Source organism: Nerophis ophidion, linkage group LG09 (genome assembly GCF_033978795.1).
Source record: "Nerophis ophidion isolate RoL-2023_Sa linkage group LG09, RoL_Noph_v1.0, whole genome shotgun sequence".
Classification (NCBI taxonomy): Eukaryota; Metazoa; Chordata; class Actinopteri; order Syngnathiformes; family Syngnathidae; genus Nerophis; species Nerophis ophidion.
The window spans coordinates 50,264,958-50,292,894 of NC_084619.1; the positions used below are offsets into that span (position 1 = coordinate 50,264,958).

Sequence of the window (27,937 nt, forward strand, 5' to 3'; positions counted from 1 at the left end):
TAATATATGCACTTATATACATATACATATGAAATAATGAATAAAATAATTTTTAAAATAATAAAACATTTTTACATCATTAAAATGATGTAGTATACAATTTTATATTTGATAAAAATACAACATATAATATGCAATAAATTGATATGAACATAAATATACTTATTTTATTGGCACTTTCCTTTAGTGGACAGCTTTGCAGATGTCACGCCTGCTGTGTGTTGCAGGAAACATAATGTGACAAATAGTTGTATCAGCTGTTATTATTTTTTCCTTTTCCAAAAGGAAAAGCGAGCAAATAAAAGATGATAACATGAATAGACAAGTCACTTCTTCCAAAACAAAACTATTTTATTGCATTAAAATACAAATCAGCTCACACTACAGCAGGAAGCGAGAGAAAAATGTTAATAATAAACATCTAAAGTCACGGAGAATGACGTTAAAATCCAACCCTAATAATAAAATAGAATATTTCTTTAATAAGCCAGGCAGTAGTCTGCTTTTTCCTCAAAGTTGGTTTAAAAATTCACAAGTTACAGAAAAGATGGTCGTTTATTTCCCTGCACATCACACAATACATAACATGATGGAGCTTGTACAGTATTTGACATGAAGCCGAGTGTGAGTCACACTGAAGCTAGTAAGGCACATCAGGTTTGTCTCAGTAGTAGTAATGTTTTTCATTCAAAGGAAAGTACTGCTTTCAAAAGCAAGCCCACCTTTGGCTTCAGCTTGTTCCATTTAAAGCAGCAAGTGTCATGTGATCATTAAAAATGCATGTGGAGCTGTGACTGAAAGGGCTACAAAAAAAAAAAAAAAAACCTCCCTCGTGCTAAGAAAATAGGCAAAAAGAAGCACGACAAATGTGGCTAAAAAGGTGCAAAGAAGATATTTCATCACACAGGAAATAAACAATTCAACATGCTTGAGCTTCTCTTCCCCCACTGAGGCTTTGTCAGCTCTTAAGGAATGACAACAATCATATTGTCAAAGCAGAAGAAGGTCCCAACATTAAAAATGACCTCTCTTAATGCTGGACTGAGATCTTTGGGGAGATGCACACCTGCCAACATTTTCCTGGGAAAATGGGTGAAAATATATATTTATTTTTTATTTATCACAAATCGCTATAAATACATAGAACATTTTTGGGAAAATAATAATACCGTAAATTCTGGACTATAAGCCATTACTTTTTCCCTACAGTTTATAAAACGGTGTGGCTAATTTATTGATTTTTCTTCACTGAATGCTAAAAAAGAAGAAAAAAAAAAAAGCAAATACATTGAAAAGGTGTGTTATTGTTTGTGCTATGGCGCCATCTTTTGGACGAGTTTACTCCCAGCAGGAGTAATCCTCCATTTAGCTCTTTTGACCGGAAGTGGAAGTGCCGTCCATGGCGTTTATACTCGTATGAATTCTTCATTCATCACTTCACAACGTTTGTAATTTTTACACATGCAAGAGTGTTTTTATGCAAATATGTACGCGGCATCGTAATGTAATCTAGCTAGCGTCATTATCAATAGCTAATATGCTAACACGTTTACAAGTGTCTGTGTTAGTATTGTTAACTTACAAAGGCATTCTGTTTGTATTGTTTCGGTTTGGTAAATTCACCAAGACGTCACGGCGGAGTTATTGAGGCTGTTTAACTGAATGGAGAGCTAGCTTCCACAGCTGGTGGGTACATGACGAAGACTTGTGTTTTGTTTGATCAGCCGTTTTACTGCCGTGTTAAAGGCATCATTTGGAAAAAGTTAAGGTAAATAAACATCTACAAAATATTTCTGTGTAAAAAACATATTTCCCAACATAAATATATGTAGCTTGTAGTCAAGGCAATATATGATTTTTTTTTCTCCCTAAAATTTGGCGGCATAAATACCCGAAAATACGGCAATACATAAGGTAAGGTTGTACTTCTGCCTCATTTCTGTGAGAATCCTGCGTGTGATGGAAGCATCAAGGAATGGAACTATCCAGGACTAACTGCACTGTACTCAAACAACCACAAGAGAGCACCTGTGCGCAGATAATACTGAATCATCTCCTTCTCTTTAGGACTTATTGGAGTCGGTAGTGTATTCTTTACTCACGCTTAAAGTGAACGATGTGGCAAAAATTAACAACCTCACCGATGTCCATTGCTTACCAAGGCGTGTCAGTAACGATTACGTCATCTATTCTAACATAACATAGAATTTCATGTAAAATTGTGAAAACTAAAACCAATTCTGGGCTGCATCACGGTGCTTACAGTTGAGGCAGTTTTTTCAAGCTGCCTGGTGTCATTTCTTCCTCAATGTTACAGAAATGATTAATTTTTGTGAACTACAAAATCCGGGGTAAAAAAACAGGGGAAGAAAGGAATTTCTCGACAAGAACGGGAAGGTTGAGGTGTGGAAATGTTGACGTGGCGGCGAAGCAGGCGTGTGTTGAGTCTCTAGGCGGACGTGTACAAATACTTGGTCTTGGACAGGCCGGTCAGCTCGTCCTCGTAGCGCGGCAGGCAGCAGAAAAGGATGGCGCAGCCGATGCAGAGGAGCGTGGCGCCCCAGCCGAAGCCGTAGGCCCAGGTGTAGTAATAGTGGCCCTCGAAGAGCTGCTCGTTGAACTTGACTGGGTAGATGATCAAGGCGATGATCTGGAGGATGGCTGCGTGGAGGACAAGCAGGACAAACATCAGCAGCAGTTTAACAGAAGAAAACACATTAGCACATAAAGGATGACGTCATTGAAATCAAACAGTAAACAGTAGGCGGTAAACAAGAAATCAAGGGCTGAGAGCGGACTCAGACGAAACTACCTCCAAGTAATCTTACAATTTTCCATGGCAACTAAGCAAGAAAAAGCCGCTCAAAAGTTAAGCAAGGCTCCACTTTTCAAAATGCGTTAGCTCAATGCTAATTTACATTGGATTTGCCATAGACATGCTATTGATTAGCAATTTCAATATCTCCAGACTTGGTAATCACAACTAAAACTAAGATGCACATTGCAATCAAACAGCTGGTGTGTAATAAGTAGGGGTGAAACTTACAAACTTTGCTTGGAATGATAAATTAAGATAGAGAGAGCTAAAAGATTGAACAGCATTCTAGTTATATTTAAAAAAAAAACAACAACAACACACTACCGATCAATGGCGCATTAGCACGGACAATAAAAACACCCTGTCAGTGTTTTTGCTTGTTTTTTTTCATTTTTTTTTTTTTTATCATTGCTGTCAGCGAGAAAAAATCTATAAATTAGCTGTTCCGTCTTATTTGCCTTAGGGTTCAAAGTGTAGGGAAAAAGTAGAGGCTTATTGTGCAGAATTTACGGTATATATACATATGTATCTATATACATATGTATATATACTCATATATATATATATATATATATATATATACTCATATATATATATATATATATATATACACACACATATGTATATATATACACTATATATATATATAATATATATATATACACACACACATATACATATATATATATATATATATACACATATATATATATATATATATATATATACATATATATATATATATATATATATATACATATATATATATATATATATATATATATATATATACACACACACTGTACGTTTATCGTGTTCTCAAAGTGTGAAGGTTTTTTTTACTAAAACATGGACATTTGTTGAGGTTGAAACCAATTGTTCATTTTATTGGAAACTCTGCTTCACTATATGAACATTTCGGTTCGTGAACCATGTTCAAGAACCAATGAAGTTTATAAATCAAGGCTCCACTGTATATAATACAATACAGTACAGTACTTGCAAAGGAGACTCGGAAATGTAATAACACAAGATACTGTTACAACTACACAGCACAGCTCAGTGTTAAATGCAAAATATAAAAACAGTTTTTTGTTATTATTAACATTTATACACTTTTATAAAATTGGTACTGTTAAGAACTGATTCCCAGGCACTGTGGGATCGATTCACATGTGAAAGGTACCCATCCCTATATAGCATTGTGTCTTGTGATATAATGACATGCTTGTTGAAATATGAGGGGCGTACTCCCTCGTGTCAGATACTGTAGACGGTATGTGTTATGATTTATATGTGTCATGGTTTACGCCAGCCGGTATGATGAAGGAAGGTGACAGCGGTGTGAGGGAAAATACTTTCACGTCAGCGCGAGACCGTTTCTCAGCAAACAACTACAACATCAGCGACTCTCGAAGGTGAGTCAGTATTGACAAATCGCACGGCACTATAATGGGGATGAGTGGGACGCTCTTCTCGGCGCTCACGCCCTCCCTCACAGCAGGCAAGGCGGGTTTTTGACAAGAGGAAGTTCTTTTGTGTTGCACATGTTGGAGCGTGTCAGGAGAGAAATTGACTGCAAATATTTGAAGCTACTAAGGAACTTTAACTATGAATCTGTTTTATCATCTTATCATTTATTAATTCCATGTCAACCAACACAGTAGAGTAAAGTACAATGTCTACATGTTGTATTCCTGTTTGGGAAGAGTGCGTCAGAGAAGCTGCTTCCTCCCTGCTGTCACTAATATGTGACACAATGGAGGGCACACTCCAGTAAAAGCTAATGAAGAAATTAATCATTACATATTTTCCTGCTCTATTGTGTATCATTTTTGTGTTTTGTAACAATGTAATGATACGCTGGGAAAGTATAATCGTCCCTGAAGTTGTACAATTGACCTAAATTTCCTGGGAAAAAAATGCCCCTCCAAGTTTAACCTCAGCAAATTACATCAGACTTCAGCTTAGTCAGCATATGACACAAAACATTTGTTTTATAAGAATAAAAATGATATTTATACAGTTTATCTTTTTTAATGGTATTGCTAGGCCTGAACCGATAACAAATTTCGCTGGACTGTTTGGTTGACATGTAAATTATTGTTGATAAACAATATTAATGTCAACATTATTTCAAGACCAAATGAACCAGTGATGAAATGATTGCACATAATAATAACAATGCACCCTTTCAAATAAACTTGTGTATTTTCACATTTTAATTGGAATGTAAATTTTTAGATATCCAAGAATAAAACTGACAAATAATACAAATAAAATATACTGTTAGCAAAATGTTGTACCTGAATAAAAATCATAACGAAAAGCATTAAAATGTTTTTTGTCTCTGTTAACCCAAGCAATAAATAAAATGGCTAAATAAAGTTATTGTGACCAAAATGATCACGGTTATTATTGTTATGGCGTTATTGTTAAATGGGCTCAAAAAGTATTTATACACACACTAAAATCTTTAAGTTTGTTTTTTTTAAATAACTGAAATATATAGCCACACAATATACTTTCTTGACAGAGTAAAGATCAAATATTGGCCTGGCTTTATAAGAGCCATATTCTCTTTATTTGTGTTTATCTTCTTCCATTTCAATTTGTAAACGTTTTGAGGTCAGTTTTGGGTAACTTCACTTCCTGTTGAACGGATGTCGGCCGATCTCAAAGCGACACTGTGGAGTTTATGTTTAACACTTTGTGCAAAGCCTTTATGTTTAATGTGAATACTGTGTATTAGTTGTTTTGATTAAGGAATGATGTTTTTAAATGGGAAAAAGACATTGATGACGCTCGTTTTTATGTTAGCATTTATGATAACTAGCAAGCTAACGCTTGTCGCTCCATTTTATCGAAGTGCGGTAATCAGTCACGGTTTTTCCATAATTTTAAATTTAATCTGTATTACTAACCGTGGGGAGCTTTGCAGTGGTCATCATTACTACCGTTTATGTGCATGTAGTACAAAATGCCTGCAGCTGCTGAAACATATGGAAAGGAGTAACTGCCCTTGTAACTCGTTGCAATCCATGATTATCGACGCTAGAAAACTTACCGACTTTATCTTTATTTATCGTTCAATTAATCGACTTATCGAATATCGGCCCAGTCCTCGGTGATGACATTGAGGAAAAGTGCGATAATAGGTATGGAAACAGAAATGTAATTTGGTATGATGTTGGACAGCAGTACAAATGCCTCCACACGCCAAAATAAATCGACATCAATAATAATTTAAAAAATTTTGTTTTGTAATGGAGGCCAGCCAGTGTGGCCGGGCCATATGTTCGTTAATAAATTGTACTCCCTAACGACCTCAAGAGCAGTGCTGGCTCTGATATCCAGCACAGCTGAGAGCCCGGGCCTTTAGCTCGGTAGTTCGCATGCTCGTGTCTCATGCTGCCGACCCAGGTTTGAGTCCAGGGGGGAATAGCACATACACCTATGTGAAGAGACTCACCTTTCAAGCAAAACCAGGAATGTCTGTGTTCTTAATGATTGATTCAGCAACTGACTTAAAAAAACAACTTTAAATGAAAAATGTTCAAATATCTTTTTTTCAAAACGCCACAGCAGTAAAAAAAAAGAAGGTGACAGTCTGACTTTGGAAATTATTAACGACTTCCTCAGAATATTCCACCAATGGCGACACACCCTTTCCTGAACTAACCCTCCTGCCTACATGTGTGCAGCCCTTTTTCTCTGGTACTGGAACCTCCTCTTTACAGAAAGTGTCAAGCTTTACTTGTTTGTACTTTCACTCCTCTCTGACTTCACACACTCGTTGACCTTTGTTGAACAACACTGGGAAAAGGGGGAACGGCAACGTGTAAAGCAAACACATTTATTTATTTACAGTATATGACAGCATTCTGATAATATTCCTCACGCCAATGCAGTGTTTTAAAAGGCTGTCAACTACAGTGAAATATGTCTCTGTTAATGTCCCCGGGCCCCCAGTAACACAACCGCTCAAGGAAACATCCCAAAAGGACAGTCTTTACAGTAGAGAACAGTTTCCATGGCAACACGCACTTAAATCTAACACCTCCAAAACCATCTCTACAGACACTGAATTTACCGTCATGTAAAAACTGTTTTTCACTACATTTCTTTACTTAACTTATAATCAACATTAAATAACAATTCTGTTTGAAAGAGCCTCCTCCATTCTTATAGAGTAACATTATTTTTCTTATTTCTCTTGAAGTCAGCACATACGCAATAATACAAAATATTGTTTTAAAAACAAATAATGATCTCTAAATTCTGTGACTTTGAAAAATAAGTCAATAAGTCAGATTTAGTCTTTTGCCCAATTCAAAATCTATAAAACTGTGAATTTTTTTACTCACATCAATAATCATTTTTGTCTGATTTCTTACAATACGCTGCTCCTCATTTCAACACATATATATTTAAAAAAAAAAAAGGTTTAATTATATGATGACGTCATATTGCTTGGATTTATATGACGTCAGGCTGGGCCCACGTTCGGCTCATTAAATTGGCCTGGTGGTCAAGTCAGTGTCTGTTTTCAATGGGTATTAGGTGCCATTTAGCCTTTCTCCAAGAAAAATGCCCTATGCGTGTGTTGTTTTTGACTGTACAAACCGTTCAAATCCTGAAAAGGATCAACGCTTCTACAGAGTTCCTCAAGAAGTATTCAAGAATGGCAGAAGAGTAAAATATTTGATGAAAAACAACAAGAAAAATGGCACACAAGTGATTCGAAGAATGCACGAGTTTGCAGAGGCCAATTCGTTAAAAGTTTGTTTGATATACTTTCAGTTTAGTATTTCCCTTTTAATTATTATTTTCAATATTAATTGTATATCTTAAAACGCATTTTTGCTGCTAGTGTTTCGTAAAGCACCAACTCGGCGAGTCCAAACAAAAGATAGCAAGTGTGAACAAAACCTAATAGAAATAAGATTTTAAAAAATCAAAGTCAGCATTAATAAATGAAGCTTTCAAAACATACACAAAGTTGACATCCATTTAATACAGATGGGAAAAACACGTGTACTTGTAAACGGTGCGTGTAACAGCAAAAACATGGCTGCTTAGACGCAAAGTTAAATAATGAACTGTAACCTTACTCGTGCAAAACCAATGTGTTTTTATCCGGGAGAGTCTTGATACTAATTTCCTTGACCCAGCCACACACAAAGAAGTTGTAGACCTCCATGCTTTTCCAAGTTTCCATCTGTTTTGTCGTGGAGCATGGCGTCTGGCGCACGATACTTCGATATGTCTGGGACCGTGACCGATGTATAATCCTTGATATCACTCGACAAATATTTTTTTAATAAAAGCATAATGTCATAATCTGTTGGTGGTGAACCCCAAGATGCAGAAATGGCTGGTGTAGCGCGGGCAAACATGACTTTAATAGGATAACAGGAACCAGGAAACAGGAAACAGGATAACAGGAGACAGGAAAGAATCATCGAGCCCTAGCTGGAGGGCGAGGCAGGCATAAATAGTAGCCAGCTGATTGACAACAGATGTGGCCAGGCTGCCTATCAGCGGCAGGTGAGGGGAAACAGCACTCAGGTAGCCAAGCAGGAAATGGAACCAAAATAAGAGGGCTGACAGGAAACAAACACCAACCAAGGAAACACAACCTGATGTGAATGTGACAGATCGTCACACATAAGTATCTATTCCATTGCATAGTTTGATTTTATCGCTCGAATCTGATTTTTGCAGGAAGATTTAAGCCTCTTTTGTACACAGATAGCTTGTGTGCCGCTTGCTGCACGACAGCCATCTTGGCTTAATTGACCACTGCCGATTTTTACTTCTGGGAAGAAGTCACGTCATGGAATTGAAGCAATGGACAATCCCCCACCGTCGCAAGTTTGTACTATTGACTTCGTTTTGATCGAACAATTGTATGTAATAAAAGAGAATAAGGAACCCATTTAAAGAGAGTGGTGATATTGTTACAGAGGCAATAACACTCATCATAATAAATGAAAAATTCACATTTAATACATGAGATCCGTATCAGTCAATCTCATCCTCGGAGAATCGGCAGAATGAAACCAGATCCGAAAAAAATGTATACTGATTTAATAGAATTGTGATATTTAAATATAACCCTTCTATTCTAAAAATAGATGAATAAAAGAACAGCCAGCTGTAATTTTGTGTGTGTGTTGTGAGTCTTACCAACAATAATGAGCATCACGCCAATGACGGGCAGCAGCGAAATGTTGAGCGTGCAGCACAGAGCCACACAGGCGAGGATGAAGGCAATGATGAGGATGATGAGGCCGATGATCATCAAGGCGGCCACCGCCTGCGCCCACGCTGCACGTGTAAGAGACAAACACACGCTCAGTAAGTGTCGTCTTCATTTCATGTTAAAAACAAACACCGGCCGTAACATTAGGTACGGCAATCTGAGTCACATCCATGCACATCAAAGCAGATGTAAGGTGTGTGCACATCACAAAGCCCACACTGATATCAAGCGAAGAGTGTTGACAACTTCCCACGCCTCGACCAGCACACACGTCCCCCCTGCAGAGGCACCACGTGAAACTCCTCCAGATGGGTCTTTTATACTGTAGATATGAGGACATACTGTACAACCCTCACCATCTTCATGCTAAAATACAAACCCCGTTTCCATATGAGTTGGGAAATTTTGTTAGATGTAAATATAAACGGAATACATCCATCCATCCATCCATCTTCTTCCTCTTATCCGAGGTCGGGTCGCGGGGGCAACAGCCTAAGCAGGGAAATCCAGACTTCCCTTTCCCCAGCCACTTCGTCTAGCTCTTCCCGGGGGATCCCGAGGCGTTCCCAGGCCAGCCGGGAGACATAGTCTTCCCAACGTGTCCTGGGTCTTCCTCGTGGGCTCCTACCGGTTGGACGTGCCCTAAACACCTCCCTAGGGAGGCGTTCGGGTGGCATCCTGACCAGATGCCCGAACCACCTCATCTGGCTCCTCTCGATGAGGAGGAGCAGCGGCTTTACTTTGAGCTCCTCCCGGATGGCAGAGCTTCTCACCCTATCTCTAAGGAAGAGCCCCGCCGCACGGCGGAGGAAACTCATTTCGGCCGCTTGTACCCGTGATCTTATCCTTTCGGTCATGACCCAAAGCTCATGACCATAGGTGAGGATGGGAACGTAGATCGACCGGTAAATTGAGAGCTTTGCCTTCCGGCTCAGCTCCTTCTTCACCACAACGGATCGGTACAACGTCCGCATTACTGAAGACGCCGCACCGATCCGCCTGTCGATCTCACGATCCACTCTTCCCTCACTCGTGAACAAGACTCCTAGGTACTTAAACTCCTCCACTTGGGGCAGGGTCTCCTCCCCAACCCGGAGACGGCATTCCACCCTTTTCCGGGCAAGAACCATGGACTCGGACTTGGAGGTCCTGAATCTCATTCCGGTCGCTTCACACTAGGCTGCAAACCGATCCAGTGAGAGCTGACGATCCCGGTCAGATGAAGCCATCAGGACCACATCATCTGCAAAAAGCAGAGACCTAATCCTGCGGTCACCAAACCGGAACCCCTCAACGCCTTGACTGCGCCTAGAAATTCTGTCCATAAAAGTTATGAACTGAATCGGTGACAAAGGACAGCCTTGGCGGAGTCCAACCCTCACTGGAAATGTGTTCGACTTACTGCCGGCAATGCGGACCAAGCTCTGGCACTGATCGTACAGGGAGCGGACCGCCACAATAAGACAGTCCGATACCCCATACTCTCTGAGCACTCCCCACAGGACTTCCCGAGGGACACGGTCGAATGCCTTCTCCAAGTCCACAAAGCACATGTAGACTGGTTGGGCAAACTCCCATGCACCCTCAAGAACCCTGCCGAGAGTATAGAGCTGGACGACTAGGACGAAAACCACACTGTTCCTCCTGAATCCGAGGTTCGACTATCCGGCGTAGCCTCCTCTCCAGTACACCTGAATAAACCTTACCGGGAAGGCTGAGGAGTGTGATCCCACGATAGTTGGAACACACCCTCCGGTCCCCCTTCTTAAAGAGAGGAACCACCACCCCGGTCTGCCAATCCAGAGGTACCGCCCCCGATGTCCACGCGATGCTGCAAAGTCTTGTCAACCAAGACAGCCCCACAGCATTCAGAGCCTTAAGGAACTCCGGGCGGGTCTCGTCCACCCCTGGGGCCTTGCCACCGAGGAGCTTTTTAACTACCTCAGCGACCTCAGCCCCAGAAATAGGAGAGTCCACCACAGATTCCCCAGGCACTGCTTCCTCATAGGAAGACGTGTTGGTGGGATTGAGGAGGTCTTCGAAGTATTCCTTCCACCTATCCACAACATCCGCAGTCGAGGTCAGCAAAACACCATCCGCACCATACACGGTGTTGATAGTGCACTGCTTCCCCTTCCTGAGGCGGCGGAAGAATCGCTTCGAAGCTGCCCGGAAGTCGTTTTCCATGGCTTCCCCGAACTCCTCCCATGTCCGAGTTTTTGCCTCAGCGACCGCTGAAGCCGCGCACCGCTGGGCCTGTCGGTACCTGTCCACTGCCTCCGGAGTCCTATGAGCCAAAAGGACCCGATAGGACTCCTTCTTCAGCTTGACGGCATCCCTCACCGCTGGTGTCCACCAAGGGGTTTTAGGATTGCCGCCCCGACAGGCTCCAACTACCTTGCGGCCACAGCTCCTATCAGCCGCCTCGACAATAGAGGTGCGGAACATGGTCCACTCGGACTCAATGTCCAGCACCTCCCTTGTGACATGTTCGAAGTTCTTCCGGAGGTGGGAATTGAAACTTTCTCTGACAGGAGACTCTGCCAGACGTTCCCAGCAGACCCTCACAATGCGTTTGGGCCTGCCAGGTCGGTCCGGCATCCTCCCCCACCATCGCAGCCAACTCACCACCAGGTGGTGATCGGTAGAAAGCTCTGCCCCTCTCTTCACCCGAGTGTCCAAAACGGAATACAATGATTTGCAAATCCTTTTCAACCCATATTCAGTTGAATGTACTACAAAGACAAGATATTTGATGTTCAAACTCATAAACTAAATTTTTTTTTTGCAGATAATAATTAACTTCGAAATTCATGGCTGCAACAGGTGCCAAAGTAGTTGGGAAAGGGCATGTTCACCACTGTGTTACATCACCTTTTCTTTTAACAACACTCAATAAACGTTTGGGAACTGAGGAAACTAATTGTTGAAACTTTGAAAGTGGAATTCTTTCCCATTCTTGTTTTATGTAGAGCTTCAGTCGTTCAACTGTCCGGGGACTCCGCTGTCGTATTTTACACTTCATAATGCGCGACACATTTTCGATGGGAGACAGGTCTGGACTGCAGGCGGGCCAGGAAAGTACCCGCACTCTTTTTTTATGAAGCCACGCTGTTGTAACACATGCTGAATGTGGCTTGGCATTGTCTTGCTGAAAAAAGCAGGGGCGTCCATGAAAAAGACAGCGTTTAGATGGCAGCATATGTTGTTCCAAAACCTGTATGTATCTTTCAGCATTAATGGTGCCTTCACAGATGTGTAAGTTACCCATCCCTTGGGCACTAATGGACCTCCATACCATCACAGATGCTGGCTTTTGAACTTTGCGTCGATAACAGTCTTGATGGTTCGCTTCCCCTTTGGTCTGGATGACACTAAGTCGAATATTTCCAAAAACAATTTGAAATGTAGACTCGTCAGACCAAAGAACACTTTTCCACTTTACATCAGTCCATCATAGATGATCTCGGGCCCAGAGAAGCCGGCGGCGTTTCTGGATGTTGTTGATAAATGGCTTTCGCTTTGCATAGTAGAGCTTTAACTTGCATTTACAGATGTAGCGACGAACTGTATTTAGTGACAGTGGTTTTCTGAAGTGTTCTTGAGCCCATGTGGTGATATCCTTTAGAGTTTGATGTTGGTTTTTGATACAGTGCCGTCCGAGGGATCGAAGGTCACGGTCATCCACTGTTGGTTTCCGGCCAAGCTGCTTACGTGGAGTGATTTCTCCAGATTCTCTGAACCTTTTGATGATATTATGGACTGTAGATGTTGAAATCCCTGAATTTCTTGGAATTGAACTTTCAGAAACGTTGTTCTTAAACTGTTTGACTGTTTGCTCTCACAGTTGTGAACAAAGGGGTGTACCTTGCCCCATCCTTTTTGTGAAAGACTGAGCATTTTTTGGGAAGCTGCTTTTATACCCAATCATGGCACCCACCTGTTCCCAATTAGCCTGCACACCTGTGGGATGTTCCAAATAAGTGTTTGATGAGCATTCCTCAACTTTATCAGTATTTATTGCCACCTTTCCCAACTTCTTTGTCACGTATTGCTGGCATCAATTTCTAAAGTTAATGATTATTTGCAAAAAAAAAAAGTTGATCTGTTTGAACATCAAACATGTTGTCTTTGTAGCATATCCAACTGAATATGGGTTGCAAATGATTGTATTGCGTTTATATTTACATCTAACCCAATTTCCCAACTCATATGGAAACGGAGTTTGTATGTTAGCTGATAAATTTAAATCATTACATGCGTTAAACCCATATGTATGATTTTAGGGAGCGGGTTTTAGGTTTCATAGGCTGTATAATTGTCTTCACATAAATTTTGCACCTGGAGGTAAAACATTTTAAAAAAATACAATCTGGAAAATGAGGGATCTTTAAATTTTTTTTCCAATTTCAATTATTACTATCAACCATAAATTTATTGAACTATTTTTCACATAACTAAACAATTATTATACCTAATCCCAACAAAAAAGGCGACAGTGTGCCACAAAGATAATTAATAGCAAACTGAACACAAATGTAGTATTTGTTACAATATTTCTTGAGCTATCAAGCAAACTACTCAATCAAGGGACTTGGTGTTGTAAAAAACGCATTGAATTTTAAGCCTTTTATTCAAAACCCAAAGACTTTTCAATAGATTTCAAGCATTATCACAAATTCCAAAGCCTGCAGCGAGGAGCGAGTCTCTCGAATGTGTGAGTTTCCATGACATCCAGAAAGGGTTCAAACAAGCACTTGCTGTGTTGTGCCTCAATAAGTTACTGTTCCTGTACAGCAGTGCTTCTCAAATAATGGGGTCAGGGGGCAAAAGGGGGTGGCGGGGGTATTAGCGTCCTTTTTCATTCTTGAATAGCGAGGTAGCAGCATTGCTCAAATTAATCAACAGGCTCAACCAAGTACATCATTAAGGGTGTACAAAAAAATTGAGATTCTAAATAATCCCGATTCTAAATTGACTCATAATTTTTGTTAAAATCGGATTTTAAAAAAAGCAAAACATTATTTTTTCTTTTTTATAAAAATACATTTTTAAAAACATATTTTTAGGCCATCTCCAAGCAAACTGAAGGAGATTTTCTAACCTGTAACCTATTTTGAAACATTTTTATTAGTATTATTATGCCAAACATACATTGTGAGAATCAGTTTGAATAGTGAATCGTGTTGAATCAAACAATTCTGAATCGAATAGTCACCACAGGAACAGGAATCAAATCAAATCATTAGGTGCTGAAAGATTCACAGCCCTCGTTATCAGTGTCGATAATTTGTCACAATGGATAAAACATAAATATTAAAGGGTGCGTAAAAAAAATCGCAAATCTAATTCATCCTGATTCTAAATTGATTCATATTTTTTTTTTAATTGGTTTTAAAAAAAATAAAAATAAAAATCTTTTTATAGAAATATATTTTTTCGAAGACATTTTAGGTAATCTCCAAGCAAAGAGAACGCGGTTTTCTAACCTGTTTTGATACATTTTCATTAGTTACTATTATACCAAACATACATTGCGAGAATCAGTCTGAGTCGAAAAACGTGTTGGATCAAACATTTCTGAATAGAATCGTTAGATGCCAAAAAATTCACAGCCCTCGTTATCAGTGTCATAATAGTTAGTGCATAAATATTAGGGGTGCACAAAATAAATCAATTCACATCTGAATTGCAATTATTTTTCATCCCGATTCTACAAAACCCAAAACCAGTGAAATCAGCACGTTGTGTAGTTCGTAAATAAAACAGAATACAATGATTTTTAAATCCTTTTCAACTTATATTCAGTTGAATGCAGTGCATAGACAATATATTTAATGTTCGAACTGAGAATTTTTTTTTAGGGGGAAATAATTATTAACTTAGAATTGAATGGCAGCAACACATTGCAAAAAAGTTAGCACTGGGGCATTTTTACCACTGTGTTACATGACCTTTCCTTTTAACAACACTCAGTAAACGTTTGGGAACTGAGGAGACCAATTTTTTTAAGCTTTTCAGGTGGAATTATTTCCTATTCTTGCTTGATGTACAGCTTAAGTTGTTCAACAGTCCGGGGTTTCCGTTGTGGTATTTTAGGCTACATATTGTGCCACACATTTTCAATGGGAGACAGGTCTGGACTACATGCAGGCCAGTCTAGTACCCGCACTCTTTTACTACGAAGCCACGCTGTTGTAACACGTGGCTTGGCATTGTCTTGCTGAAATAAGCAGGGGCGTCCATGATAACATTGCCTGGATGGCAACATATGTTGTTCCAAAACCTGTATGTACCTTTCAGCATTAATGGTGCCTTCACAGATGTGTAAGTTACCCATGCCTTGGGCACGAATACACTTCCAAACCATCACAGATGCTGGCATTTGAACTTTGCGCCTATAACAATCTGGATGTTTCTGTTCCTCTTTGTTCCGGAGGACACGACGTCCAGAGTTTCCAAAAAAATTTGAAATGTGGATTCGTCAGACCAATTTAGTGTTGCCAATCAACCTATCCCCACCTCCAAAGACATGGACCTGGGGAGAGGTTGATTGGCAACACTAAATTGGCCCTAGTGTGTGAATGTGAGTGTGAATGTTGTCTGTCTATCTGTGTTGGCCCTGCGATGAGGTGGCGACTTGTCCAGGGTGTACGCCACCTTCCGCCCGGTTGTAGCTGAGATAGGCGCCCACGAGACCCAAAAAGAACATAAGTGGGTGAAAATGGATGGATGGATGGACTCGTCAGACCACAATACACTTTTCCACATTGCATCAGCCCATCTTAGATGAGCTCAAGCCCAGCGAAGCCGGCAGAGTTTCTGGGTGTTGTTGATAAATGGCTTTCGCTTTGCGTAGTAGAGTTTTAACTTGCACTTACAGATGTAGCGACAAACTGTAGTTACTGACAGTGTTTTTTTGAAGTGTTCCTGCTCGAAAACTGAAAAAAATAATTGAAAAAGTCCTGCATTACAGTAATGTGTGTAATCATTTCTATGGCAAAGACCCTTGACATGGTGCAGAGGAGAAGGGGCCTTTTATTAGTTTGGAATAAAATGTAGCGTCTCAACAGGTAAGAAGTTATTTTCACTGTACTACACAATGAAGCTGGAGCCAAGCTTACTTTTGTTGGTACTGGATCAGCCAACACCTTAAATTATTCATACCTGTGTGTGTGTGTGTGTGTGTGTGGGTGTGTCTGTCTGTGTGTTTTACTAGTTCTTGGCTACCTCGCCCTTGGGCGTCTCACACACACCAGACGTGTTGGACAAGTTGGATCATCTCTCAAACCTCAATAATCCTGTTAACAGTCTGCACAAAAAAGCAGACACTCCATCACCATCTTGAGCCTGCCATGGAACAAAATTTAAAAAACGAGAAGCACTTCTTGTAAGAGAAATGAAGCTCAATATACAAAAATACAGTATGTACAAAGACTGCTACAACACAGGCTGACAGGAAGTCTATGCCTGCCATGTTTGCCTCTAGTCTGCACTGTCGGGGGGGAATATTCATGGCTGGGCGACCGCTCTGGTGGACAAGAAAGTCCTCCGTTATGGGGAGGTGTTTTTTACATGAGAGGGAGTAGGATGCGGGCAAGTTGAACAATGTAGGTGAAATGCTTTGAAAATCCTTCAGAAGGAGACCACACAGCTTTTAAGCTTCAGTGGCCGCTGCTATGGCAACACAGAGCAGAGTTCACGCAGGCGAAAGCAGACATGGTAGACAGAACAGCAACACTAATGGACGCCGCCCTGTAAAGAAGGTGGGAAAAGGTAAAAATGGGGGAGGCCGAGTTAAAAACAATCTCAATCCCAGGATAAGCTCTTATGGGGAGGAGGAGAGCTCAGTTTGGGGGCAGAAAAAAACATTTAATGTACTGGATAATTTTGGACATTAGTGGAACACTATATTTAGCTAGTTATAGTTCATTTGAATAAAACACAGCACAAATCTCATACTAGCAGTCTGAAAGTTGAAGTAAGTGTGGACTTCTTAAAGTGATGACACAAGAAAAAAATATATATATAATCTTGTGGAAATCTGGTGTTCTCCTAATTGAATGTTCATGGGGTTTAGAAGTTTGAGTTTGAGTCACACATTAAAAGTGTTACTAAAACGGCCTTCTTTCATCTCCGTAATACCGCTAAAATTCGCTCCATTTTGTCCACTAACGACGCTGAGATCATTATTCATGCATTTGTTACGTCTTGCCTCGATTATTTTCGGGTCTCCCCATGTCGAGCATTAAAAGATTACAGTTGGTACAAAATGCGGCTGCTAGACTTTTGACAAGAACAAGAAAGTTTGATCATATTACGCCTATACTGGCTCACCTGCACTGGCTTCCTGTGCACTTAAGATGTGACTTTAAGGTTTTACTACTTACGTATAAAATAATTGATTGCACTGTGTTTTTGTATGGTATAGTGTAGGGATGTTTATCATTAGGATTTCATCAATGTGAAAAAAGCCTTTTTTATTACCTTATTTATTAGCACAAGAGGTTGTACACCACCAAAATCATGTAACATCTCACAGCAGGGAAGACTTTCATCAACAGCTGCTTTTTAAGTCTTAAACAAGTCCACTATGTTTGCAGTGCAAAGTGCAATGTAGTTTTTATGTCATCAACTGATAAACACTACACAGTTTTTATTACTACAATTACACCCAGCGAGAAATAATATTTATGTATGGCGTTTGTGCACAGAGTACAGACATTGTACATGATGAATCATATACAATATACTGAATATAATATAAATCAATACAATCAATTAGGATGTTAGGTGGGTGTACAGTACATTTAAGCAAAGTGTGTTTTGATGCCGAGCAAACGCGGTGCGACTGACTGATGTCAGACGGCGACGAGACCTGTCAGGGGATTTTATTGTGCTTCAGAGCAAATTTATGGATTATTATATTACTTGCATTTTTTTGATTTTTAAAATGAATTGATATTGGCCTCCAAGGACATGCACACCTGGGGATATGGTTGATTGGCAAAACTAAATTGGCCCTAGTGTGTGAATGTGAGTGTGAATGTTGTCTGTATCTGTGTTGGCCCTGCGATTAGGTGGCGACTTGTCCAGGGTATAACCGGCCTTCCGCCTGAATGCAGCTGAGATAGGCTCCAGCACCCCCCACAACCCCGAACGGGACAATCGGTAGAAAATGATGGATAAATGGATGTTACATTATGGGGCGGCATGGCGTAGTGGGTACAGCAGGAAACCTGAGGGTTGCAGGTTCGCTCCCCGCCTCTTGACATCCAAAATCGCTGCTGTTGTGTCCTTGGGCACGACACTTCACCCTTGGTGAATGAATGATGAATAATGGGTGGTGTTCGGAGAGGCCGTAGGCGCAAACCGTCAGTCCACCGCAGGGCAGCTGTGGCTACAAATGTAGCTTACCCCCACCCGGGGTGAATGAATGATGGCTTCTCACTTTTCTCTGAAGCGCTTTGGGATCTGCAATCCGAGGGCCAGCTCCAGCTCGTGGTGCCCAAGACGAGACTTAAAACCAGGGGAGACAGGGCCTTCTCTGTGGTCGGCCCTAAGCTCTGGAACACTCTGCCCCTCCATGTTCGAACTGCTCCCACAGTGGAGTGTTTTAAGTCTCGTCTTAAAACCCACTTTTATTCTCTGGCTTCGAACACTACGTAAGATTTTGTGGTCCTCAATGCTTTTAAATGTTGTATTTCTATATATTGTTTTGATTGGTTTTACCCTTTAAATTCTTTTTTAATCATATTTATTTTTACATTGGTTTTATATTTATTTATTTTGTTTTTATTCAGTCATTGGTGGAGCTAAGATAGTATTTGAAACTTGTTTTTTTTTTTTTTTTTTAAATGTGTGCAGCATTTTGGAAACATTTTTTGTCATTTCCATTCATCCATTTTCTACCGTTTGTCCCTTTTGGGGTCGCTGCAGCCTATCTCAGCTGCATTTGGGCAGAAGGCAGGTTAATTGTTTGTGGTTTAAATTGTGCTATATAAATAAAGTGGATTGGATTCTAGAAAAGCGCTGTATAACTCTATTATTATTATGGATGGTAAATAAGTAATAGTAATATACTATGATAGTTCTATCATGACATGTTCAGACACTTTATATGGCAAACATAAATGGCTGTAGATGTAATATATTATGTTAAAGGCCTACTGAAACCCACTACTACCGACCACGCAGTCTGATAGTTTATACATCAATGATGAAATCTTAACATTGCAACACATGCCAATACGGCCGGTTTATTTTACTAAATTGCAATTTTAAATTTCCCACGGAGTTTCTTGTTGAAAACGTCGCGGAATAATGACGCGTATGATGACGTGTGTTTGTGACATTTTGGTTGGAGGGGACATACTAGCTCAGCACCACTTACGGCTAAAAGTCGTCTCTTTTCATCGCATAATTACACAGTAATTTGGACATCTGTGTTGCTGAATCTTTTGCAATTTGTTCAATTAATAATGGAGACTATAAAGAACAATGCTGTTGGTGGAAAGCGGTGTATTGCAGCTGTCTTTAGCACAGAGACACACCCGGTGTTTCTTTGTTTGTTGTGAAGCTTTAACACAGAGCGGTCAAGCGAACATGTTTCTCTACGTCAACCAGCATGTTTTTGGATGGGAAAATTTTGATATATATCTTACCGGAGACATCAGTGGATTATGCGTCCTCCTGCAGTAGCTGTCGAAAAAAGCAGCTGTGAGCTTGACTTCTCGGCTTCTCTCTGAGACACTGGCGTGTTCACCGCAGCCATCCGACTTTGAGGTATGTCTTTACAATCTCACTAAAACACTATTAAAACAATAAGCAGATAAGGGATCTTCCAGAATTATCCTAGTAAATGTGTCTGATTACATCTGAAACGCTCACACTGCCGCCACCCGGAGCCGTCGCTTTTTATTTTATTTTATTTTTTTCTAGTCCTTCACTATCAATATCCTCATCCACCAATCTTTCATCCTCGCTCAAATTAATGGGGAAATTGTCGCTTTCTCGGTCCGAATTGCTCTTACTGCTTGGTGGCTCACATTATAAACAATGTGAGGAGCCCTCACGCTGGTGACGTCACGCGCACATACTTCTGGTAAAGGCAAGGCTTTTTTTATTCGCGACCAAAAGTTGCGAACTTTTAAAGGCCTACTGAAATGAGATTTTCTTATTTAAATGGGGATAGAAGGTCCATTCTATGTGTCATAATTGATCATTTCGCGATATTGCCATACTTTTGCCGAAAGGATTTGGTAGAGAACATCCACGATAAAGTTTGCAACTTTCGGTGCTAAGACAAAAGCCCTGCCTCTACCGGAAGTCGCAGACGATGACGTCACATGTTGGTGGCTCATCACATATTCACATTGTTTTTAATGGGAGGCTCCAACAAAAAGTGCTATGCGGACCGAGAAAACGACAATTTCCCCATTTATTTGAGTGAGGATGAAAGATTTGTGTTTGAGGATATTGATAGCGACGGACTAGAAAAAAAAAAAATAATAAATAAATAAAACGCGATTGCATTGGGACGGATTCCGATGTTTTTAGACACATTTAGTAGGATATTTCTGGGAAATCCCTTATCTTTCTATTGTGTTGCTAGTGTTTTAGTGAGTTAAATATTACATGATAGTCGGAGGTGTACGTCCACGGGTGTCTTGACGCGCAGTGTCTCAGGGGAGTCGACGGCAGCTATGGACAGGGCAAGCTCACCTTTTCTCCGGTAAGAAGCAACTTTTTAATCACAATTTTCCCACCGAAACTTGCTGGTTGACATTCTGTCGTGTTTCATGTTCTCTTGACCGCGCTCTGATCCATGGTAAATTTTCACCTCCAGGAATTTTAAACAAGGAATCACCGTATGTCTGTGTGGCTAAAGGCTAAAGCGTCCCAACTCCATCTTGCTACTCTGACTTCTCCAATATTAATTGAACAAATTGCAAAAGATTCAACAACACAGATGTCCAAAAAACTGTATAATTATGCCGTTAGACGACATTTAGCTGTGTGTGTGCGTAGTAGAGATGCCCGGTTTGCGGTCTCATCCGCGGAGTCCGCAGATAAACCGCGGGTCGGGCGGGTGACATGACGAAAAAATAGATTTTAATTAGATTCGGGTGGGTGGCGGTTGAACCATCCGGAAATATTTAATATAGATGGTTCTGGGATCGGTATCCTTTGCCATTCAAAGAGCCATTTAAGACCCGTGTCACAAACGAAGAAGACAACAGGAGACGCTAACATTCTCTAGAATGGCTGCCGGCAGTCACCCAGATAATAAGCATCAGGGCGTGCTATGAAGCCATTGACTTTGTCGCCTTCTACAGCATGTACGATCTGCTTGTCAGACCAGTAACATGTTGTGTGTGGCTTCCGCGGCAACACGCACACAACTGCAAGGCATACTGGGTGACACAGAGTACACTAATGGTTGTGATATAAACAATTTTAACACGCTTAGTAATATGCGCCACGCTGTGAAGCCACACCAAACAAGATTGCAGAGGTGGGACCAAGTCATTGTTTTGCAAGTCACAAGTAAGTCTCAAGTCTTTGCCCTCAAGTCTCGAGTCAAGTCCCGAGTCAAGACAGGCAAGTCCGAGTCAAGTCCAAAGTCAATACTGGAAAGTCTCAAGTCAAGTCCCAAGTCCTGCATTTTGGGTTTCGAGTCATTTCAAGTCTTTTTAACCGCAGACTAATATATGTACACAGATTGTGTATGCTTTTAAAACGCTTTATGTATTTATTATAAAAAAAACAGTGCTGACATTGCACTTCATAATAGCACTATTAACCAGTTATTCTAAACATTTAACTCATTCCTTTACAGTATAAACACATTTGAAAAAATAAGTGCAACTGTACTTTTTTTGCACAAAAGTGTTAACATTGTATTTCCATGGAATATTGCATTGTAACTAGTTCATCAGCAGTTTATATCATGTTGTTACCTTATCTCATTGATCTCATCTCATACTGTATGTGTGAAAAACAACAAATACATGAATATAACAATGAACAGTACTGTACTAGTTAGATGTCAGGGCTCTATGGAATATGTACACATATTCTTAATATAGTATACATTTTAACTGACCTTTATTTGACTATGTTTGTCTTTTTGTAGGTGCCTAAAAGACCGCCGTCTAACGTTACGTTACTGTGTGTGATACATTCACTAACGTAACGTTATGTGTAGGTACCTCATGCAACCCTGCTTAAAAAAAAAATCACTTGACAAAAAGTATGAATAAGGTAGCGAAGTGCAGTGGACGCAACAGATTGCCGTGTTTGCAATGACGTTATAACAATAGACATATTATACGTAGACGCAGAATTGGCTGCTGTGATGCAAGCAATTTGGCCGCCATCTTGAAGTGGTGATGAGGAGCCGGCAAGCAGCCTAAACTGACAGTTGACAGGTAGAAAACAAAGAGGCTGGGCTGGTATCCAGCGTTTTCCTGCTCAATTGAGCGGACTGTTGAAAATAGGAATTGGAGGATTACTTTTCACAAGTAAGAATTTATATTAACATACTATTGGTTGTATTTTGTGAAAAGAATATTGCCGCAGAGTTAAGCAGGAGCAAAGAAGTACAATATTTGTATGTGAAAATCACAAAGAAATCTTCTGGGGGAGGATGACCCCCCTACAGGTATTTGGTTTACAAACTTTCATGCCCGCCTAAAACAAAATTCACCAGCCGCCATTGATTATGATGCATTGTAATTTTATTGTAACCACAGATAAGTCTTCAAGTAACAATATTCAAATACTAACTTTGTCGAGTAAGACAGAATTTCGTTTTATTCTGAATCCAATGAAACAGATTGGTGGTTTTCGCTGAAATAAAGACTTTCAGGTGTTTATATATGTTCAAGTATTTGGCAGACACTTTTATCCAAAGCAACATACATGAAAAATACATATAAAACAATCACTGTAAACATGATCATTTAAAGGAAGAATGTAATAGAAAATATCAATACAAAGTGTCAAGACAGAATAAACTCTCTGCTGTTGCAGCAACAGAGATAAAGTCTATAACAGTGGTTCTCAACCTTTTTTCAGTGATGTACCCCCTGTGAACATTTTTCTAATTCAAGTACCCCCTAATCAGAGCAAAGCATTTTTGGTTGAAAAAAGGGATAAAGAAGTAAAATACAGCACTAAGTCATCAGTTTCTGATTTATTAAACTGTATAACGGAGCAAAATATTGCACAATTGTAGTGGTCTTTCTTGAACTATTTGGAAAAAAAAGATGTAAATATAACTAAAAACTTGTTGAAAAATAAACAAGTGATTCAATTACAAAGAAAGATTTCTACACATAGAAGTAATCATCAACTTAAAGTGCCCTCTTTGGGGATTGTAATAGAGATCCATCTGGATTCATCAACTTCATTCTAAACATTTCTTCACAAAAAATACATCTTTAACCTCAATATTTATGGAACATGTCCACAAAAAATCTAGCTGTCAAAACTGAATAGTGCATTGTTGCATTTCTTTTCACAGTTTATGAATTTAGATTCATATTTTGTTGAAGTATTTTTCAATAAATATATTTATAAAGGATTTTGAATTGTTGCTATTTTTAGAATATTTAAAAAAATATCATGTACCCCTTGGGATACCTCCAAGTACCCCCATTTGAGGACCTCTGGTCTATAAGATCCATAAGATATATAGATATCTAATGTATTCATACATTGTTCATGTAGGATATGCGCATGTATATACAACCTAATCATATTGTTTCTTAAACTTCAAAATAGCTGACTGTTTTTTCCCCTTCTCTGGGATTATATTCCCAGTTTTGATCTCAGACGTCTGGTCACTTATAGCATATAAGAATATTCTATTACTGTTAAGCAAGACATGTGTCCTTTATCATAGTTACACGTATGACAAAAAAGCGCGTGAATATAAGTGGTATTCAGTGAGTTAATATGAATTAAATGCGCTGACAGTTCATTGCTCCTGACAAATGAATTGCACTGAGTGGAGCGGATCACGGGCTTCACGGTGGCAGAGGGGTTAGTGCGTCTGCCTCACAATACGAAGTTCCTGCAGTCCTGGGTTCAAAATCCAGGCTCGGGATCTTTCTGTGTGGAGTTTGCATGTTCTCCCCGTGAAAGCGTGGGTTCCCTCCGGGTACTCCGGCTTCCTCCCACTTCCAAAGACATGCACCTGGGGATAGGTTGATTGGCAACACTAAATTGGCCCTAGTGTGTGAATGTGAGTGTGAATGTTGTCTGTCTATCTGTGTTGGCCCTGCGATGAGGTGGCGACTTGTCCAGGGTGTACCCCGCCTTCCGCCTGATTGTAGCTGAGATAGGCGCCAGCCCCCCCCCCGCAACCCCAAAAGGGAATAAGCGGTAGAAAATGGATGGATGGATGGAGCGGATCACCACTCCAAGATGGCGGCCTCGCGTCTCGTCTGCGGCAGTAGCGTTCGATGCTGCGCACCCTTATAAGATGTCTATAGTTATAACCTTAGCAGTCAGTTTACAGCCTCACTGATTTATCTACACAGCAAATAAAAGTCACGTTACTCAACCAATAAACGCTAGCTTACATTCAAAACGTACCCTTCTTTGTGCAATTTCAAATGTCGAACGAAGTTGTAAATTGATGCGTCTCCGTCTGTAATCTTCCAACCGCATGTTTTGCATACGGCAATTCCTGTTTTGTTGACCAAGTCGTAGTTTTAATACCCGAACGAAACACTTTATGGCATAATTTTCATCACTTATTCTTCTGTTGTTTGAAAGCTCTTCTTCGTTGGTTTTCCTGCAATTTGATTGGGTGAATGCTGTGTGACGAAAACAACGTGGATGTAATTTGATTGGCTGTTGTACTGACAGGTAGCGCACAGGCTGTCATCACACACATGTTGACAAACACGCGTACACAATGGAAGATACGGAGCGCTCCTGAATAACTTTTTAATCGTTGGGTTTTGGGGAAAGTAACAAGTCATGTCAAGTCAAAAGGCTCAAGTCCAAGTCAAGTAACAAGTCATTGATGTTAAAGTCTAAGTCGAGTTACAAGTCTTTTTACATTTTGTCAAGTCGAGTCTAAAGTCATCAAATTCATGACTCGAGTCTGACTCGAGTCCAAGTCATGTGACTTGAGTCCACACCTCTGCAAGATTGACAAACATATTTCGGGAGAACATCCTCCCAGTAACACAACATAAACGCAACACAAAAAATACCCAGAATCCTTTGTACCCATGCCCCTTCCTGACTATTTTATACACCCCACTAGCAGCAAACCCCCCTCCCCCCGTGCGTCGGTAAGGTGGGCGGGGTTGGGGGCGCGGGGGTGTAAAATATATTCACGAATTGTGACGGATACAAAGGATTCTGGGTATTTGTTGTTGAAGGTGTCAAAGGCAATGACTTCACAGCACGCCCATATTCTTGTCATCAGAATGAACGCCAAGTGAATATTTGTGAGAACGTTAGCGGCTCCAATTGTCTTCATTACTCTGTGAAACGGGTTTAAATAGCTCTGTGAGTGGTAAAGGTGGCCGACCTCATATGTATTTCAGCGGGTGGGTGGCCGGCGGTTGCGGTTCTGATAAAATGTTGGTTCGGGTGGACGGCGGGTGGATGATGACTTTGGTGATGCGGTTGCGGATGATATAATTGCCTATCCGCGCATCTCTAGTGCGTAGCGCTCATACTTCCTAAAAACCCTTGACGTCTTGCGTACACGTCATCATTGCACGACGTTTTCCCGGGAAATTTAAAATTGCAATTTAGTAAACTAAAAAGGCCATATTGGCATGTGTTGCAATGTTAATATTTCATCATTGATATATAAACTATCAGACTGCGTGGTCGGTAGTAGTGGGTTTCAGTAGGCCTTTATCGTTGATGTTCTCCACTAAATCCTTTCAGCAAAAATATGGCAATATCGCGAAATGATCAAGTATGACACATAGAATGGACCTGCTATCCGCGTTTGAATAAGAAAATCTCATTTCAGTAGGCCTTTAAGTTGGAGCCTTGGGGAAGGTTTTGGCTCTACTAGACAGGATATGATAAGAAAGCGACTGGGAAGGCAAAGGAATCCAAAGTTTAGGCCTCCCTCCCCCACTCAGCCTGGGTGGATTATTCCCAAGTGGACATGTTACATTCTACACCTGTGCGCCACGCATTAACACCATCAAAGTGCGGATCACTCTTGCTGTTCACTAATGTATCTGTGGATCGAGTGCGCGACTTACAGAACTCCATGAGGGACTTGCAGTCCCACTGGTCGTTGCGGCCGTGGCACTGGTCCCACATGCTGGCATAGTGCGACTTTCCCTCCTCGTCCGTCAACCAGCCAGACGTGGCGGCGATGGCGATGATGTCGAAAATGATGGCGAAGATCAGCAGCAGGGGCACGATCCACCTGCAGCGAGGGTAGGCGATCCCGCAGCGAAACATTCTCGGTCCCACTTGGAGTTGGAGGAGAGACGGGGAAACGGTGTGATAAGCTGCCTGGCTTGTTTTGCTTTTATGCAACGACAGTGTGAGGAGTAGAACTGGAAAGAGAGAGAGGGGGGAGGGGGAGAGGGTGAAAAAAAAGCCCCACCCGAGAGTGCAATGCAGCCGTCAACCTGGTTTAGGACGTGCAGGGTTGGACTTGTCTTCCTTCACCAAGCCCAGCCCCATTCAGCGAGCGTGTCATGTTACAGCTCCACGCCGAACAAAGGCGGCTGTCTTCTTCAATTTTACACCTGGAATTGTAAACCTGGAAGATCCAGTTAACAACAGGTGGCGACCACCTGCTCGAAGGAGTGAAAGCCCACCTTGAGAAGCAGATTTTGCAGGAGAAATATTGATGTAGTACACGGTCCCACCACAGGGTGGCGGCCGAAACAAACCGTAAACGCATACACTCTCAAACGTGGCTAAATGCTGCCCTCTAAGGATTATTTTGCCTCAAATAATCCACAATGAAAATACACGATGATAACGAAGCAGTATGGAAATTAATGTATTTGTTGGGATAGTTTAAATTAAATTGGACAGTTTGTCGACACTGTTTACTACCAACTAAAGACATCAGAAAGTAGCGTCAGTCTTTTTTTTTTTATAAACATACACAATTAGACAGCAAACTATACATTCCCATATTAGTTTAACATTTGATATCATACAACACTGATGTATATCTTAAAATGAACTTACTTAAAACTTGATTCCAATGAGATAATGAGAATAATGCGTTAGCTAGCTTGTATGACAGTTAGCAAACTGGAATATGAGGCCCGCCTAACACGCAATGCATCATGGGATTGTAGTATATCTATCCATTTACTGTCGCTTGTCCCTCTCAGTAGATCACTATAAAGGCCTACTGAAACCCACTACTACCCACCACGCAGTCTGATAGTTTATATATGAATGATGAAATATTAACATTGCAACACATGCCAATACGGCCTTTTTAGTTTACTAAATTACAATTTTAAATTTCCCGGGAGTTTCGTCTTGAAAACGTCGTGTAATGATGACGTGTACGCAAGACATCACAGGTTTTAAGGAAATATGAGCGCTGCTCACACACACAGCTAAAAGTCGTCTGCTTTAACGGCATAATAACACAGTATTTTGGAGATCTGTGTTGCTGAATCTTTTGCAATTTGTTCAATTAATATTGGAGAAGTCACAGTAGAAAGATGGAGTTGGGAAGCTTTAGCCTTTAGCCACACAAACACATGGTGATTCCTTGTTTAAAATTCCTGGAGGTGAAACTTTCCTATGGATCAGAGCACGGTCAAGCCAACATGGATCCCTAGCAAACGTCAACCAGCAGGTTTCGGTGAGAAAAT

At 40.6% G+C, this 27,937-nt stretch overlaps 1 protein-coding gene across 1 annotated transcript; it reads right to left on the minus strand.

Annotated features, from left to right (window-relative positions):
* Window positions 1-330: 330 nt before the first annotated feature.
* On the minus strand, window positions 331-26,677 carry perp (p53 apoptosis effector related to pmp22). Its single transcript, XM_061911165.1, has 3 exons — window positions 26,342-26,677; window positions 9,011-9,151; window positions 331-2,661 (listed from the first exon to the last, which is right to left on the minus strand). Exons 1-3 carry the CDS (start codon window positions 26,544-26,546, stop codon window positions 2,450-2,452), a joined length of 558 nt encoding a protein of 185 aa, XP_061767149.1. The 5' UTR covers window positions 26,547-26,677; the 3' UTR covers window positions 331-2,449.
* Between the last annotated feature and the right edge of the window lie 1,260 nt (window positions 26,678-27,937).

Coding starts and splice junctions, on each gene's coding strand:
- perp (XM_061911165.1), bottom strand. CDS start 26,546: ATGTTTCGCTGCGGGATCGCCTACCCTCGCTGCAGGTGGATCGTGCCC. Junction 9,152..26,341: donor CAAGTCCCTCATGGAGTTCT/GTAAGTCGCGCA, acceptor TTACACGTGCAG/CGTGGGCGCAGGCGGTGGCC. Junction 2,662..9,010: donor CGTGATGCTCATTATTGTTG/GTAAGACTCACA, acceptor TCCTCCACGCAG/CCATCCTCCAGATCATCGCC.